The sequence below is a fragment of the Lolium perenne genome, chromosome 4 (genome assembly GCF_019359855.2).
Source record: "Lolium perenne isolate Kyuss_39 chromosome 4, Kyuss_2.0, whole genome shotgun sequence".
NCBI classification, from domain to species: Eukaryota; Viridiplantae; Streptophyta; class Magnoliopsida; order Poales; family Poaceae; genus Lolium; species Lolium perenne.
In genome coordinates, this window is record NC_067247.2 from 53,456,851 (window position 1) to 53,475,562 (window position 18,712).

General features: G+C 47.6%; 3 protein-coding genes across 5 annotated transcripts; 2 read left to right on the forward strand and 1 right to left on the reverse strand.

The window, feature by feature from the left end:
- The first annotated feature begins 1,656 nt into the window (after positions 1-1,656).
- LOC127292554 (uncharacterized) lies at positions 1,657-4,723 on the forward strand. The gene is made up of 3 exons (XM_051321974.2): positions 1,657-3,264; positions 3,352-3,746; positions 4,051-4,723. Exons 1-2 carry the CDS (start codon positions 1,722-1,724, stop codon positions 3,657-3,659), a joined length of 1,851 nt encoding a protein of 616 aa, XP_051177934.1. The 5' UTR covers positions 1,657-1,721; the 3' UTR covers positions 3,660-3,746; positions 4,051-4,723.
- A 2,046-nt stretch (positions 4,724-6,769) lies between these two features.
- On the forward strand, positions 6,770-9,577 carry LOC127292556 (uncharacterized). Of its 3 annotated transcripts, XM_071818614.1 has the most exons (6): positions 6,770-6,999; positions 7,378-8,228; positions 8,599-8,711; positions 8,927-9,030; positions 9,149-9,204; positions 9,400-9,577. In XM_071818614.1, exons 1-2 carry the CDS (start codon positions 6,857-6,859, stop codon positions 7,646-7,648), a joined length of 414 nt encoding a protein of 137 aa, XP_071674715.1. In that variant the 5' UTR covers positions 6,770-6,856; the 3' UTR covers positions 7,649-8,228; positions 8,599-8,711; positions 8,927-9,030; positions 9,149-9,204; positions 9,400-9,577. The 3 variants fall into 3 exon arrangements, 1 of the variants encoding a protein (XP_071674715.1); XR_011742474.1 differs by having other exon boundaries at positions 6,777-8,228; positions 8,927-9,060; XR_011742473.1 differs by having other exon boundaries at positions 6,779-8,228; positions 8,927-9,036.
- Positions 9,578-16,398: 6,821 nt separating this feature from the next.
- Positions 16,399-17,456, reverse strand: LOC139838947 (uncharacterized). The gene is made up of 5 exons (XM_071828962.1): positions 17,284-17,456; positions 17,094-17,204; positions 16,923-16,992; positions 16,709-16,816; positions 16,399-16,617 (listed from the first exon to the last, which is right to left on the reverse strand). The coding sequence occupies exons 1-5, from the start codon at positions 17,454-17,456 to the stop codon at positions 16,456-16,458; spliced, it is 624 nt and encodes a 207-aa protein (XP_071685063.1). The 3' UTR covers positions 16,399-16,455.
- Between the last annotated feature and the right edge of the window lie 1,256 nt (positions 17,457-18,712).

Here is an 18,712-nt window from a genome sequence, read left to right on the forward strand (position 1 = left end):
CATTGTTCAAATGTTGTCCCTTTTTCTATTTGTCATTCTTTAGAATTCCTCGTACGATCGCAAGCCAATGCAATCAAAAGGAACTGAAACATCACCGGGTTGAAGGAATATCTGAACTCGCCGAAAACAATTGAGTTTTACACAATCAACAATTTTACATTGTAGGCTATTAAAATTTCAAATTCACGTTAGTGAATATATCTTAGTTAATAAGAGTTAGTAATTATTCTAAAAAAAAAAGATAAGTAATTATGCCTATGACGTCCAGTTATATCTTTTTTTTTTATCAAAATACACTTCCTTGAAAGTTGAATCTCACTGTTTTTATAATACTATGTAGCTATCAATCATTTACATAATATAATATTTACATGTGTGTGGTAAAAATGTCACTTGATGGGCCGTAGTGACAGGAGCATTCAACTAGGCCCGCGTTTTCATTTTCGCCGTGGCAACAAATGATGTGTGCGAAAAATGCATAGAGTGGACGGCCTCCGTGGAGCCCGTTTATGATTTTTTTGAAAACAACATTTTAAAAGTTTCAAAAAAAATCTGAAGAGAAATTCTGTATGTTGATGATTATGTATTCTATGGTTCTGCCAAATCTCAATGGGAAATGACAAAACGATCTAGGAATTTTTCGAATTTTACAGTGTTGATGACACACATCTAGAAATTTTTCATTTTTTACACCACCCGGGATACTTAATATTTCACATTTGTATTTTGCACTCATGTAGAAATCATCATTATGTATATCTAAGATTTTTTTTTAGAATTTGTTACAACTTCAAAATGTTGAATTCTATCTTTTTTCTGAAAAACCAGCTACATGGAGCCCATCCACCATATTGGTGCTTTCTCTGGGGCTATAAGAGCTTCCACAATAGGACGCTTAATTAAAGACGGGCGACATGATTAGAATTCTACTCTAATCGATAGTTACAACCTTTAATCATCGACGCCGGACGCAAATACAATTGTTGGGCGCTATCTGATTTTTTTACTTGCGTTTTGGAGATCGCAACTATTCAACATCGCTAATTAGCGACTAGACCAAGTGCCCTGCATTAATCGGTGAACGCTTAGCTATATATTAGCTATATATTTTATTCCAATGATTTATTTTTGTTTCGTAAGTGTCTAACTAAGCGCTCATTCGCTGTGGATCTAAGAGGCCCGTGTTTTCATATGTATTGTCGGGCCATTTTCATCTGTCAAATGAAATGTCGTTTTCATCTACTATATGAACTACCCGTTACAGCTAGACATATGAACTATCAGACTATAACATAGCTAGACATATGAACTATCGGGCTATAACATGCCTGGGCTATAACAGGCCCGCGTTTTCATTTTCAATGAGCCACCATATAAAGATGTGCATTGAGATAATAATAATAATGAATTTTTGACGTAGTATAAATTTTGCATTTTACAATTATGTCTTTTAGTCCCATACATATGAATTTTACCAATTAGATAAATTTGTTAAGCCGTGGCGAAGCACGGGCATTCAACTAGTCACTGATAATCTAGAGAATTATTTTTCATATTTTTTTAATAATTAATAAAAAATAAAAATTGCGAGAACACTGTAGCTCGGGAGGTCAAAAGCACTTTTCGAATAGAGAGTTGCTGTTTTGTGCAGTTTGCTCTCTGCCTTCAGACGATTACTGTGGGTCAGTGATCCAGCCATCGTTCCCGCCGTCGCTGAAACCATGGCCGCACCGCCGTCAGCCCCGCGCCTCCTCCTCGCCGGCCTCTCCGCCACGCGCGGCATCTCTGGCCGGGCCCGCCCGCCGCCCTCCGCCCACGCCGCCGCCACGGCCACCTCCACCCCGGAGGCCTTCCACACGCACCTCGCATCGCTCGCCGCGCCCTCCCGCGCCAGCCACCCGGCCACGCTCCCCTCCCTCCTCGCCGCGCTCTCCCGCGCTCGCGCCGCGCGGCTGCCGCTGCTACCCGCCACCCGCGCGCTCGCGGCCTCCGCTCTCCTCCGCCACGGCCGCCTCCCCGACGCGCTCGCGCACTTCGGCCTCCTCCCGGGCTCCGCCCCGCTCCCCGCGCCGCTCTGCAACTCCCTGCTCGCCGCGCTCGCGTCGACCGGGTCACTCGCCGCCGCGCGCAAGGTGTTCGACAGAATGCTGGTTACCGCCACCGAGCTGGACACTGTCGGCTTCGGGGTGTTCGTCAAGAACGTGGGCAGGAGGGACGGGCTGGACGAGGCCCTGCGGCTGGTGGACGCGGTGCACCATCAGGGGGACTCGATCAACAGGTCTCCTGTCGCAGCGATGGTGGTCGATGGTTTGTGCCGGGAGGGGAGGATAGAGGATGCTTGGCGGGCTTTGGAGGATATGCGGTTACGTGGATGGAAGCCCGATTTTGTAGCGTACAGGATCGTGTCTGAGGGGTTTAGGGTAGCAGAAAGGGCAGACGAGGAAGGGAGGATCTTGAAGCAGAAGAGGAAGCTCGGTGTCGCACCAAGGAAGGTGGACTACAGAGAGCTTTTGCTTGCGTTGGTGTCCAACAGGCAGATCTCTGAGGCGAAGGAGATGGCGGATGCCATTGTATCAGGCGATTTCCCCATTGATGACGATGTGTTGAATGTCCTGGTCTGTTCGGTGTCTGAGATTGATGCTGATGCTGCCATTATGTTCTGCGAGTTCATGATTGGGCAGGGGAGATTGCCAAGTACCGAGGTGATAGTACAGCTTTGCGAGAGCCTTTGCAAGAATAAGAAGGGTGATGAGATGTGGGAAATGTTTAAGGTTCTCTTGGATAAGGGTTATTGGACGAGTGAGAGGGACTACCATTTGGTGGTGTCATTCTTGGGTAAGGCAGGAAAGGTGAGAGAGGCATATGATGTGATCAAGGAGATAAAAAGAAAGAGGCTAGATCCTGGCATTTCTTCATACAATTCTCTCATGGCAACACTCTGTAGAAATGACCTCCTTAGGCCAGCTAAGAAGTTGTGGGATGAGATGTTCACCAGTGGGTGTAGCCCAAATCTGCAGACCTACAATATACTTATAACAAAGTTTGCAGAGATTGGTGAAACTGGAGAAGTCCAGCAGCTGTTTGATCACATGCTCCAGAAAGGAGTGGCCCCAGATGGCGCAACATACACTTCAGTCATTACTATGCTGTGCCAAGAAAACAAATATGAACGGGCTGAGGAAATCTTTAACAAGTCTGTAGTGCAGGATCCTAAACTAGCTAGTTCAGTGTTAACTGTACTTATCCTTGCACTCTGTAAACAAGGTATTTCTTTCCCCGTAATTAGTTTCTCTTGCTGTCGTACTTATTCAGGTATCTCCTTGTTAATAGTTGTCCTCCAAATATTTTCAGGTAACTTGAAAGCAGCATTGAGTGTGATGTTCAGTGTTCCATCCAATATTGAGAGCTCGAATTCACATGTCATTTTGTTGAAGTTCCTAACGGATGCCGAGGAAATAGAAATGGCCCTTGAACACATAAAATGGATTAAGCGCTGCTGCAGCTCTACGTTTCAGGGCATAATGAACGAACTGATGGCTTCTCTTTCGACTTCTGCTAGTCTTCAACCTGTCACAAAGTTGGTTCGTTATTTACATTCTCAGGGGCTTGTTGACGAAGTTGGCCCATGGATGAAGATGATAGAGAATGTTTATGCTTGAATAACAATTTCAATGGTTACCATATCATGACATCGTATGAGTTATCCATTTTGCTAATCAGGCCAGAAGTGTCTGGGATCATTGGAGGTTAGGCTTCTGTGCATTACTTCTGAAAGAAAAAGTGGTATTCCTTGTGATACATTTACCAAAACATTGCTGAGATCTTTTACAAAGATCTGAGATCGTTGGTGATCTAGTCCGATCACTGTATAAACCTTAAGGCGTCTTTTCTGTAGATCGTTGGCATCCATGTTCTTATGATTATGTGAATTCCTTCATTTTGTTCCATTTTTCGCTTAGAAGTATCAGTATGGCAACTAATCTAATTCTCGGTTCTGCACCATACTACGGAGAAACGATTAATCTCGGCTTTTTTTTATTCGGGTTGCAGGTTTTGTGCTGCTGCTCTATGTCTATGCTCCTATTCCAACAGAAACATAGAAACCTGGTGTTATGCTTGGCTGATATGATGTGGCAATGGCTCGGGATGACATTCAGCGAGTGTAATGAATTTACCTTTATCCAATGAGCAACTCATAATAATGATACTGCCGCTATAGTGGGTATAACAGTGGCAGGGATGGCAGGTCAGAATGATTTCTATGGCGCTGTAGTGGATTCTCATGCTGACCAGGTCCATTGTGGTATAGAAAGTGAAGGCAATTCTTGTTCATCTCATCTCCTCCTGATCCAGATGATAAATGAATTTCTTTGAGGGATGCAGCACTGATCACTGCAATATTTGTGTCTGGGTGACATTTTCAAGATTGCGTCCTACATGGCATCTAAGGTCCCTGCTGTGGATTCAGCTTGATTTACGATATGAAGACAAGGGCTTATGCTGCACTCCATTTCAGAATTGCGCGTCAAGTTTCTTTGGTTGGGCCAGATATTCTCTGATCTGATTATGTGTGTTTTTCAATATTTTAGATGGCTTGGTAGATTATTCATAAATACTCATAGGTGTGGTTCATGATTTTTTTTTTGATACTTCTCATGTATCTTTATAGACACAGAACTATAAGAAAGCAGGGTCAATAATTGTAATTCCTACTTACCCTGTACCCTTCTTGCATTACAAATGGCAAAAATTACAGAGAACATCAGAAAAAGGACAGTCATGTGATTATTAAGATCAAGCATACAGAGTATGAACAAAAACAGACTGCATTTGACGTGCAGCATATCCCTTTGTTTGTACAGGTGCAATTTCCATCAGTTTCAGATGAACACAGTGTTGTCTGACATATACTGCACACAAGATATGTAAACTGGCAGTGTATCTATCTATCTAAAATCTAGTCAGAACGAAACAGCAAAACGCCATGTATTGTGTATCTTCAACGCAGTGGTGATACCAGGTAGAGACTAAGCTCTTGAGACGTCAGGAAGAAGTGACAGAGACAACGAGGTAACTGCAACCAAACGCCCTGTGCTAGTCTTACATTGCTGAAATTTTCACTCTGGAGGAGTTCTGCAAACTCCACCAGAGATTCAGTCAAGGATTCGGAGGAGGCGTTGAGCTCGGTGCCTGCGCTTGAGCCTGAATCTCACGCTCGAGGAACTCTGCAAACGATTCCATAGATTCATCGTCGGAGGTGGCGTCAGCCTTGGCACCTGATGAGGTTGAAGTGTCTGTAGCATCAGATGGGCTAGGAACCTGGGGCTGAGCATCCATGTCCTCCATGTCCATCTCAAGCTCGAGGCGGTCTACAAAGGATCCCATGGAGGAGGAGTCGGAGGCGGTGTCGGCGGCCTTGGCACCTGATGAGGTTGAAGTGTCTGCGGCATCAGATGAGCTAGGAACCTGGGGTTGAGCATCCATGTCCTCCATGTCCATCTCAAGCTCGAGGCGGTCTACAAAGGATCCCATGGAGGAGGAGTCGGAGGCGGCGGCGGCCTTGGCACCTGATGACGTAGAAGTGTCTGCAGCATCAGAAGAGCTCGAAACCTGCGCTTGAGCACTCATGTCCTCCATCTTCACCGTGTCGGAGGAGGTGGTGGCGTTGGTACCTGATGAGCTCGTGCCATCACCGGAGGAGCTGGTCTCGGAGGAGTCTTTGCCGGACTGCGACGATCCGCCTTGACTGGAAGAACCTGTGATATCAACCATGACATCCTCATCGTCTTCGTCGATGGCGACTGCAGCGCCGTTGGCGGGAGGGGCCTGGGGATGCTCGCGGTCAGAGTCGCCGTTGGCGGCGAAGCTGCTGGCGGGAGAGGCTTGATTGGGCGGCTCGTCAGCAGAATCTGCATTGCTCGAGCCGTAGGACAGGGGAGGCCCGTGGCAATTCGCGGCAGCGGCAGCATTGCCCCGGAGATTCCGGCGATTCTTGCCGTCGGAGCCGGCGATGCTTGAGCCGTTCACGGACGGTGCTCCATTATCTTCGAAGGATTCGTCGTTGTTCGAGCTGGAGGACGGGATTGGTCTGTTGCCGCCATTGGCCCCGACATCGGAAGCTTGATCGCTTTCGCCGGAAGGTTCTTCTCCCGATCCGTGGTCGATCTCCATAGAATCCCCACCGTGCTTGCTCGAGTCCTGCTCCATCGGATCATCGCTCGCAGTGCGGTGATCGGTCGAACCACCGCCATGGCTGCCGTTGCCTGTGGACGCGTAGTCGTCTCTGGAGCCACAGTCCGCTGGACCGCCTCCGTGCTCCCCGGCCGCAGCGAGGTCGTCGTCGCTCGAGCCTTGCTCCATCTGATCACCGCCCGTGCTCAGCAGGGTCGCAGCTCGAGCCCTTCTCCGTCAGCGGAGCCTCCTCGCGGCTCCCAGAAATGCGTTCAGGATCGATTTCGGATTTTCTTGATTTCTTGCTGCGGGCTTTCTTGGTTTCTTGCAGGTTCTTTGGGACTTTGGTGGGAGGCGATGAAACAGACGAAGAGGAGAGGAAAACAGAAGGGGAAGAAGTTTCAGGAGTTTCAAACGGCCAAACGGGAACGTATGGCTTTACGATTCGTGCGCTGGATGAATCCACGAGAGTGGTTTGGGGGCAGCCGTAGATGGTCCACCTTGTCAGTCAAAGAGGGGCTCTGCTGCTGTACGGGTTTCAGCTTTGGAATTGGATCGAGCGACTCTGGCTCATCATCGCACCGGACCTCAACCATCAATCTCACCTTGTCATGTTGCCCTCACTAATCGCACCGGACCTTTCCCTCACCTCTCTCTCTCTCTCAGCTCCACCCAACCATCAACCATGGACTCTGTTCCACTCTCGCCGCCACCCAACCAAACCCCTCCCAGATCCTACCGCATCGTCTCGCCGGAGCATCCGTGCCAGGCGCTCCCGCCCGCCAAATTCCTGCCGCAGATGCATCCGGGGACGCCCCGCGCCCGACGGTGAGCCACCAATCCTCTCCAACTCCATCCTGCCCGGAGACCGCAGCAAATCGCCATTTTTTTTCTACTGCTCTGCTTTTCGATCCTGGGAGCCAGCCCGCGTTTCCCTTCGCCATCCTGGGAAATCCCGCAGTAAACTAGCATCACCATGGTTTTTTCTTCTTACTACTACTACTGCACTCCGAGTCTTCAATCCTGTGTAGATTCATTACTGCCTGCCTCTACATCTGCTGCAACCAAATGGTTCACAATCTCCCCTACCTATAACAATCATCATGCACCAGCTGCTACTATGCTTGTATATATTCAGATTCAGGTCACAGATCACCAAGCTTTTCACGCTACTGCAATTACTATCAGATTTTCGCCCTGTCTCAGGTTGCTGCTGCTGCTGCTGCTGCTCCCAGCGTCCGTGTCGCCCAACTGCCCCTGCTTTCTTCGACTGTCGCGGAGAGGCCTCGCCCTCGGAGATGGCCGCGACCAGCACGAGATGGCGGCCAACTTCCCGCCGCCGCCGGAGGCAGCGACCTTCCCCGCGCCCAACGCCCCTGCCCGGAGGGCGCCGCACATCGCCATCTTTAATTTTTACTGCCCTGCTTTCGATCCTGGGAGCCTGCACGGGTTTGTACATTCATTTCCACCGCACTAACATCCTAGCCACTCAACTACTATATCAAATGGTTCAGAATGTCCCCGACTATATACAGCTCGTGACAATCAGGCCAACCAACTACACCTATGCTTGTTCCGATTTGACCTCACAATTCACCAAGCTTCTCACGCTAGCAGCACCTATGCTTTTTTTCAGAATGTCCTGCCTAATTTGGTTCTACCACCTGTTTGTTAGTTGCAGTTTACCACTGGAAACTTCTTGCTCAGTTTTCCTCTACTTGACTTGATCATTACATGCTCTCTCTCAAGTTGATTGCCTAATGTTTTGCTTTTATCTATAATACATCAAAATCATCTACTGGTAGCATAATATTGTTTATTCGCTCAAACACTAGTAATGTAATGGGTTGGTCTTTATTTAGCATCCTCATCATTTCGACTCCATCTGCTTGAGTATATGGCTCTGTTTAGTATGCTACTATCTAGACGTCGTCTATTTGGACTTCCTTATGAATATTATTGTTTCCTTTTGCTGGCCATGTTCTGCTCTTGTCTGAGGGTAACGATGGGGGGCTAAGCGGCAGCGGTGACCTCCTCCTTCAGCTCCATGTGCTTAGGTAATTTTTCTGGTTCCAATCAACCCGATGACGTAACTCTGTTTAGGCCCAGCTATATATGGTGGCCGTTTAATTACTACTTAGTCATGTCACTAATAACTTCTGCTGTAATTAGTTCTTTGGTTCAAGAAAAGCAGATTAATAAGGACTTAAATCAAACCACAGCCTATTCATGTCAGTTACTTTGATGTAAGGATCAGATTTACATGTCCATGTCCATGTTAATTCTAGCATTTGTATGCATGTGATTCCTATTCTAGCAAAGATTGGTTAGAACTATATATCATCCATCTTGCTAGCTTTGAACTCGCTTTGCACTTGGGATAAATTCCTTTCCTCTACTGATTTCTTATGTTTTTCACAATGCAAGTTTTACAAGGCTGGGAGGACAGAAGGCTTCTGTCTGATGCAGGACCGGAGGGTGGAAGAACAACAAGGGGAAGCTCAACTCCTCTTTTTTTTTGTGAAACCAGATTTTGAATGGTTGGGTTCTAATTCTTGTGGACTTTTATTTGTCACTCCAAATCTGGAATGTTGGGTGCTAGCTTGTAATGCTTCATTCTAACGTCTGTTTGGTTATTTGATTGTGCTGTTGCACTTCTCTTTATTGTTTGAATTTTGATTTGATTATCTCGAAAATCAGGTAGCTCATGGCGAATTTTTTTCAGAACCTTAACTTTTACTTGTTCACCAAATAGGTCAGAATCGATCGGGGTAGTAGGCCGATCATGAAGTGGCATAAGATGGACCTCCTCAAGCACGTACTTGATGCAGCTAGCTAGCTCACGAGAAGAAAAATAAGGTGAAGGTAGCTAGCTCGCCTGTGACTACGGTGGGCAATATATGGTGGCTGTTTAATTACTACTTGGTCATGTCAATAATAAGTTCTGTTGTAATTCGTTCTTTGGTTCATGTTTCAGATTAATAAGGACTTCAATCAAATCATGGCCTGTTCATGTACACTGTACATGTTTAGGTCAGTTACTTTGATTTAAGGATCAGATTTACATGTCCATGTCCATGTTAGTTTCTAGCAAATTTATGCATGCGATTCCTATTCTAGCAAAGATTGGTTAGAACTGTCATCTATCTTGCTAGCTTTGAACTTGCTTGCACTTGTGATAAATTCCTTTCCTGTATTGATTTTTGATTTTTTTTTTCACAATGCAAGTTTTACAAGGCTGGGAGCATAGAAGGCTTCTGTCTGATGCATGACCGGAGGGTCGAATGAACGCTGTACTCCTCTTTTTTGTGAAACCAGATTTTGAATGGTAGGGTTGTAATTCTTGTGGCCTTTTATTTCTGACGCCAAATCATGTAATGCTTCAGACTAACGTTTGTTTGGTTCTTGGGTTGTGCTGTTGCACATCTTTTGACTGTTGTTTAAATTGTCATCTGATTGTCCAAAAAATCGTGTCTGGATCATTGCGAAATTTTCTGGTAACCTTAACTGCTACTTTCTTCCCCAAATTATGTCAGTGTCGATCGGAGTAGTGTAGTGGGCCAAGCATGAAGTGGCATAAGTTGGACATCCACATGCACGTACATGATTCAGCTAGCTAGGCTCACGAGAAGGAAAATAAAGTGAAGCTAGCTAGCTCGCCTGTACTAGATGGGCTTTGGGTCGAAGGCTTGCTACTGCAAGTAGCTCCTAGTATAGTATTTCCTCCGATCTTTTTTAATTAACTCGAATTTAGTATAAAATTGTACTAAATCCAAACCAATTAAAAAAGATCGAAGGGAGTAGCTCTGTGGCCTAGATGCATCGGGGCACTAGCTCTCTCCTGCCAAAGCGTTTTTTAAAAAGGGCATTCATCAGCTGTCTGCGAGTGCGAGAATGGAAATTCGAGTTCCCGCCACCAAGACCAGGCTACACATATACTATATATGTACATGGAAGCCCCAGCTGATCCTTCAACAATCTTTTACTTTGCTGTGTAAGGCTACACACATGTACATGGGAGCACACACGGATAAGGAGCCGATCTTCACATCTTTCTTTTTATTGGGTAAGGCAGAATTAATCAATGCACAAACACCCTATCCTTCAATCGTACGAAAGATAATGTTCTAAAAAAAGAGCATACCATCTAAAAAAAAGGCATACCAAGAGAAACACTAGACCTAATATAAGTTCCTGCTCACACATAAAAACTCACGCTACAAAAAGATACACGGATAGAAATACACGCTCTTGAGTCAAGGATGATTGCTAAGCAAGAACATATTTGTCGACAACATATATATGGCTTGGAAGAAGAATGATGATTACTAAGGGTTGTGGTGTTGTCGCAACCACCACGGACCTCCTCGCCGGGCGAACATTGATCGGCATACATCTATGTTATTTGGATTAATCTTGGTCTCCGTGAGTGTAGGCGAGGATTAAATCACTGGACGAGAAATTTGGGTGGCAACACAATGAAAGTAGGTATGTGCCGAAGAATGGCTGGAAAAGCCGATGGGGTGGAGAACGGAGGAAAAGTCGTTGAAAGGTGAAACGGTCAGGAAAACTCCCAAAACTTCGACGCGTGACATAGCCTTACGAGAACGGGCGCGTAGACCATGGACATTTTGAACAACCTATAGAACCCTAAAACATCATCACAATGCCGATACGGCACACAAAATTCTATGCACGCGATATTGACATGCAAGACTTCATACACGAAATAAAGATGTGCTCCACAATAATGGCACATTCTATGACATGTAGTTGCCGTCCGTAGGCACGAAATAAGGTGTCTATCATTTCATGTGTACAATAATGGCGTCGACATTACAAAGGCATGTGGAATCACACGGGATGCATTAACCCGCGGCTACCAGATGTCATGTGGAATGACGTGCAATAACCTATTTATCAATCCTCGATTTTTTATTTAAAAAGTGCCCTCTTTCTTGATTTAAACTTGTTCCTCGGATCAAACACCAGATAACTTTTTTTTGAACCAAAATTGTTTCTCGTAGCTCGAACCCATTTGCTACACACGTGCTATATATGGAGAAAAAGTCCGCATGAAGAAAACAACAGTTGACAACCTAAATTCTTGGCAGATTTTCGATGACACCTCCTTCACCTCGATTAATTGGCACATGATTATTTTGCTGTACCTAACCCATGCATGGGCGTATTAGGTAGTGCACATGAGCCCTCGAGGCATTGATTCCACCAAATCTTGTAGCCGGCATCAACAATCTAGCTAGACTTTCTATGTGCCTGTCTCGTCGATAGTCAACACCCAAAAAGAAGAACTCCCTTAGGGCATCTCCAGCGTTGCGACCCAAACGGACGCGTTGGGCCATCCGTTTTGGGCCATTTGGGTGGCCGCGCATGGACACGCGGACAGGCGGACCTGATCGTCGGTCAGTTTGGGTCGCGCACTGCGCCCAACGCGCGAACGCACCCCATAAGTGAAATACAACAACAAAAAAAGAGGAAAAAACGAAAACAATTAAACCTAAACCACATATTCCCTATTTTGGGAAAATTTAAACTACAAAAGAAAGCCCTCTAATTTTGTGTGCCGCCTAGTCCATGTGGGCCTCGTCGCCGTGGACGTCGACGACGTCCCCGGGCGGTGATGCGTTGTTGTGGCTTGACCGCGCCGGGAACTTCGGCCACGACAACCACTGGGCCTCTTCCCAGGACGAATGGGGGTTCGGAGCCGCCCGCTGCTCCGCCGCAGCAACCCGCAACTCCGCCTCCTCCCTGACGCGGAGCTGCCTCTCCTGGTCCGCCAGGCGCCTGGCCTCCTGGCGCCTCTCCTCGTTGGAGCGGCGCCTGGCCTCCTCGCGCCTGGACTCCTCCTGCCGGAGCCTGGCCTTCTCACGCCGCCGCAAGGCTTCCTCCTCCCGGCGGGCCTGGCTGAGCAACGCCCAGGCCTCGGCGTCCTTGACCGCCTGCCGGGCCTCCTCCTCCATCACGGAGGTGCAGATGACCGCCGCGAGATGCAGCCACTTGGACTCCTCCTCCGCCTTGGACAGCGCCAGAGCAGCGCGCATGTCAGGGCCGTCGTCGTCCTCCGGCTTCGGCACCAGCGGCGCGCGTTGCGCCAATGTCACGCCAATGCGGGTGGCCTCTACGATGTAGAGACCGTTGCGGTGTCTGGCAGCCCTCAACGCCGGTGGAGGACGGAGGCTGCTGCTGGCCTTGCCGTCGTTGGCGCCGGGAGCAAAAGCCCTCTTCGGGGCCATGGCGGCGGCTGCGAGCGCGTGGGGAGGTGGACTGCGGAGTGGGGAAGTGGACTAGACAAGGACATTCCCCTCCCAGTCCACATTTAATAATATTCACGCCCCACCGACAGCTAGGCCTAGGAAGGCGAGCAGGCGGACGCGCGAGGACGGCGCGTGCCATCCGCGGCCACGTAAACCTAGCCCAGATTTGGGCTGGGTTTGGGTCATCCCGGACACCGCGACCATCCGCATTTGCAATGCTTGGCCGCATTGGGCCGCGGTTTTGTCCGTTTTAACTCATACAGACGCGCCGGGCGCGGGATAGGTCGCCGCGCTGGAGATGCCCTTAGGCCATCTCCAACGGCCGCCCGTAAACGGACATTTTGTGTCCGTCATTGTCCGTGGAGACCTAAAGCAAGGACCAATGGTGCCTTGCAAATGGAGCACGCAACACGGACATGTCCGTTTTGGAGAAATCAAAGCCCAAATATATGGCAGGTTTGCAGTCGCCCTAACGGCCCGCGCACCCTTTGGTGGCCCGCAAGTAAGTGAACCAATAGCCTTTTTTCATTTTTTTTTTGGTGGCTAAAGGCTTCCAGTACATTCTAAACAAAATTAGAATAAAATAAACTACATTGGAGCCTTTCCATCCTAGACGTAGTTGGCTTGGCCCTCGCCACCTGCCGTGCCTCTAGCCTCGCCGCCGCCCCTTGTATTCCACATGAGGATGGCTTCATTGGCCCAGCACATCCTCTACGAACGGCTTGCCTCCTCATGGTCCGGGCATGGTTCATGGCCTCCCGCTGCGCTGTCTGCCGCCGCGCCACCTCGTGAGCACCCGTGATTGTCGTCGCTTCCACATCAAAAAATACCTCGATTGGTGGCCCTTGCTGCCTACCTCGTCGCCATCGCCGATTCATTATCTCGAAACCACTACGACGCCACCTACACATCGACAAAGGTAGCCTATGGGCCACCTCTTCTGCCTCTAGCACCGCATGGAGGGCGAGTGGCCTCTGCTGCCAACTGCTCATCCAAGGTCTTTGTTTGATGGTAAAGCTTGACGATGTTGTCATCGATGGACTTGTCTTAGGTCTCCAGAGCTTGTTGTTGTTGTTGCACACTCTGGAAGGACTCGAGGAGGACAAGCTGCTCCGCGGTGGTCAACACACGCTGGTCATTCTCGCCGCTGACGTCATGCCAATTCTCCATGACCTCCTAGTCCCTCACGTGGGCCTGGAAGGATACCTCTCCAGCGCGGCCCAAGTGGTGGGGGTACGGGGAGTCATGGCTATGGCTGTATGGCATGGTCGAGTCACCGACGACCACGATTTATATGCACGGTGGCTTGGGTGGGAAAATGTGCGACCGCATGGGAGAACATAGCTGGAAATGGTGACACGTGTGGGAAAAATGTGCAACCGCATGGGAGAACACGGCTGGAAATGGTGACACGGGTGGGAAATGGTGTGGCGCGAAACGGCAGGTGTGGGCGGGAAACGGTAGTGTTGCTATTATGCTCCGGTTAGCAACGTCAGTCGCCATTAAGACACTGTTAGGCAGCATCATGGACTGCTGTCCCCGCAAATGTGGGGCACCGTTGGGATGTCATCCGCAAACAAACACGGGCCGCTGGCCTGTCCGTGTGCCTGTGCAAACAGATCGATTCAGATACTTTTAGCATCCGAAATGTGTTGAAGTTGGGCTTAGGCCTTCCGTTTGAATGTTGACCGCATATGAGAAAGACTTATGCCGCCTGGTCGTAACCATGACCACTGGTTGATGTCCGTCAACATCCGCATCAGGTCCTCTAGGTCAGCGTCAAAGGTATGATTCATTTGTTGAAATTTAGTTGAAGACATGTGAGAGCATCGACTATTCTGTTTCAGCATTATATCTAGTACGCATTTCTAATTTCCATTGTTGTATTCATGGTTTATGATCCCAATCCCCTACCGAAAGCGTTTACCACGATCTTGACATTGACAATGGCAGGGGCCTATGCTGATGGTGGCAATAATCTAGGATTTGGCTCTTGGTTTCTCGGTGGCCTATCATTTCATGTGTCGTTTCACTGTTAGATTTTCTTAGTTTACGCTAGCAAACAGCTAAAGCCAATCATTTCATGTGTCATGACGTTGTTCCACACCGTCATTTTATGCAAGAAATGGTAGATGTTGGATATCATTTCATGTACCATCTCATCGTCGTGGCGGAATGGTAGGACTCTTGTGCATCTGGGCATTTCTCCGTCACTGTTTTTTCACGAGCCATAACTTTGCATGCGAGATCCATTCGAGGAAATTCCGGAGGCGTTGGAATGCTCTCATGCATGGTCGGGCATTATTATTTTCATGTGTAGTGTTGTTGACATGATTTATCATTGTGTACATTAAATGGTTGCTATTACCTATCATTTCATGTGTCATCTCACCGTCGCGGCGGTGTGGTAGGATTGTAGGTGTCCGGAAGTTTTTCAATCAATTTATTTTCCACGAGCCGCATCTTCTACATATGAGCTTCAATGAAGGCACATTATACAACTCGGAGGGAGTATGTTCTGGTGTTCTCCCGCCTATTTTTCGGGGATATGTAGCACACATGTTTAACATTTTGATGCATGATTTCCCCGCCCAACTTTTCGTCCTCGCTTTTGCCCACACAAATTTGGAGACATCATTTCCCGCCCCGGCATGTTTTTGTTCTTCGGTTGTTTCCAATATGTTTTTGTTCTTTGGTTGTTTCCACTCTCTGGGGTTTCCCGCCCAAATTTCCATAGGTGTGCCATTTTCCGAAATGTGATCTACGAGCTGCCAAAGCTAAAGCGCCACCAACACCAGGATCTCCCATCATCCGCTCATCTCCATCCACATGACCGAAGAGGGATGGCGGGGGGGGGGGGGGGGGGGACCACCACCACTGTTATGTCGTTCGCCGTAGAGTCGCTCGAGCAGTCCACATTTGGAGGACGCCACCCGGCATCTGAGATCTTGCCCACGACGCATGATGCACCACAATGACAAGTCAAACGAAAGGGATAGGAGAGTTCTCCGCCAACCAACCAGCACACTGGGCTAGGCGGTGTGGTGCATTCTGTGTTGTATGATTTTCGGCCGATTTTTCTTATAAAGTTATAATCTGTCCAAAAGAGACTTAATCAATCAAAGGCATTGCCTAGGTTTCAAAAGTGATGCACCGTGCAATAACGTGACGGCCATGCACCACATGCATGGCATGCATACACGTGAGTACACGTGAGTGTTATTCCTTTAGAAATTAAATGTGCATGTAAAAATTTAACTGATTATCATTACATTTCAGAATACTAAAGTTAACATTCATATTGAGAAATGTAGAACATAAGAATGAACTCTCATATACACTACATACAATAAAACTATGCATAAATGCTAACCCCCGACATCCACGTGAGATGCTCGGCTAGCATGCATATCAACATTCATTGAGGAGAAAACGGCCATGCAAACATAACAAAACAATTATATTTAGTTATATTTATTAGACCACACTATATTTATTTGAAGAGAGAAATATGCCTCTCGTTAATGATCTGAAACTAACCCCGCAATCATTTACCGAGTTATTTAGTGTCACTAGTGGAAAACTGGGCAATAGGCCCGGTCCATTTGGGCCTTTAGACCCGGTTCCTGAACCGGGACCAACTAGGCAGGACTAAAGGGGGTACCCTTTAGTCCCGGTTCAAAGATAAACCGGGCCTAAAGGCCTCAACACGTGGTGCGACCAGGGAGCTCGCGCTGGAAGGGCTTTGGTCCCGGTTCGTGGTACGAACCGGGCCTATGTTTCTCTGCCGCGGCAGAGAATTGCTATTTCTCTGCCGCGGCACAGATTTGGGCTGTACCAGCGTTTCTCTGCCGCGGCAGAGAAAGCGATCTGTTTCCCTTGCCGCGGCAGAGTTTCAGCAATGCATATATATATCATTCAAGAAACCACAAAAAATCGTCATGAATATATATAGACATCGTCAACAGTACACGACATAGTCAACACAGTACACGTAATGCATGCATATTTACAATACAACTTTTCCTGAACGAATATCCTCCGCCGTCACGATCTTCCGATAGTGCTCTCCACCTGGGGTAAGGACCTCGGTAATAAAGAATCCCGCGATTTCCTCTTGAATTGCTTTTATTTGATCCGCTGTTATGAGAGTGTCCCGCAGGCGTGTCATCTATATTTAAAAAAGGAGATCAATATATGAATGGAACTCAATACAATAGATGGTACTAATTAAGATTAATTGTGAAAATTTGTTATCGTACACGAGTGTGGTGTATTTGGGCATCCCCACCCTTGGGACAGGACATGTCACGCATGAAGGTGCAGACGTAGTATCCACATAAGTTATTCCCTTTTTCCTGCCTCATACACTTTACGAAAAAATAGTTCGATCAAACTAATAATCAAGCATCGTATTGAAAGTAAATATCATATATAAAGTTTCACGGACATAGCTATATATATAGTACTACTTACAGGGTAATCTCTAAATGTAAGCTCCGGTTTCCATTCACCCGGAACAGTATTGATGAACCGTTTCCAAGCCCTGCCCGGCAAAAAATAATGAGTAAATGAGTAATTGATTAGTTGATGATATCTTCGAATTAGAGCAGATGAAGATGCCAATACGAAATTGATTGAAACTACCTCTGGAGGATGGCAGCCATGTCCGCCCATTCCGCATATTCTGTACGTTTCGAGTCCATGACGTTTACGACTCCAAGGTGAAGATCAATGATTAGGAGAATAAAATGGAAACTGCACAAGCATAGCTCAATGATTACGAGAATAAAGTGGAAGGTGCACAAGCATAATGTATGTTATATATAACACTCACTTGAAGTTGTAGGGAAAGAATATATCCTCTTTGTCTGCTTGCTTCTCTAAAAACATTACGATGTTGTCCTCTGTGTCCTTGGCGAAGTCTCGAACCGTAACTTCATGAACTGTGTTTGGGTCTATGAACCCCAGCGGTAGGAGCTTGCCTCTTTTGTATTCCAGCTTCTTCATTCTCGCATAATTAAATATATAGCGTACACAAAGAATATAATGAGGATAATTGTTAGTGCAAATGAATGAGCTACAAACTTAATTACACAAATAAATCACTTACAAAGAGTAAATCGATGACAGCCTTTGTCGAGGGCGTCTTGATTGAATAACTGAAACAGTTCTTCTAACTCAATGTTTATCTCGTCTTCCCCCCGGAAGTAATGCTCATCTCTAAGATACACCGTGATGTAGGTTTCACATCTTCGACAGGCTTTCAGGTACCAGTCATGCAACCTTCGCATCTGAGTCCCTAGACGCGCGAGCTCGCCAGGTTTGACGAGATCAGATCCGTATCTATACTTGTTTACCACTTGAGCCGTTGGAGAGTACTCTGCGTACTCAACCGATGCTCCCCGAGCTCTAGCCGCCCGTTCGATCATCGATGCCGTCTCGGATCATGATATGGCTCCACGATGAAGTGGGGTGCGGCTCGAATGTCTGCTGTCCAAGTGGGCGACTTTTTGCTTCTTTCATCGCTCTAGAGGACTGTCCAAGAGAGCGGTCATAATCAGCTCTCGGCTCAGGTCTCTTCATTCTCGTCTCGGCAAAGTGCTTCAGCATGCTGCGGTGGAATAAACATCTTCTTCGGCGCGATTGCAAGAAACGCCTTTTGCTCTTGATCTGCTCATGTGGCAACAACTCGAGTCTGGTCCCTCATTGGAGTTGATGATCTCTTCGGAGCTGTAGGAGGTGCCGCGGACCGCTTCCTCTTTTGCTTAGGTGGAAGCGGCGGAGTCTCCTGACGAGGAGGAGGAGGCGGCGGAGTATTTTCACGCGGAGGAGACTGGTCATGGATAGGGGAATCATCATCGCGCAGAGGAGAATCATCACGCGGAGGAGACTGCACAGGTGGCGGAGGAGGCGGAGGTGGCCTGCTTGTTGGCTTCTCACCTGGAAACACAATGTTCTCCTTCCGCCATTGCACGGTGGTTCTACGGGCTTCTCCCAGTTCTTTGATTTCCCCATCTTCACTGCAGTGGTGCTCAAGCACCAACCCCTCATACTCTCTCAACACTTCATCCACCATCACAACAAAAGTCGTCTTGGACCGGACGGCAATGGTAAGACCTTGTAGGTAAGAGGATGCCGACCGCCGCCTTGAAGGATAGGTTGAAAACTTTAACATGCAGCTCACAAGGACGGCTCTCAGTGAGATCATCCACGGGGGGGTAGCGAGGAGGCTCGACCACCTGGTCATCATCATCATTATCCAC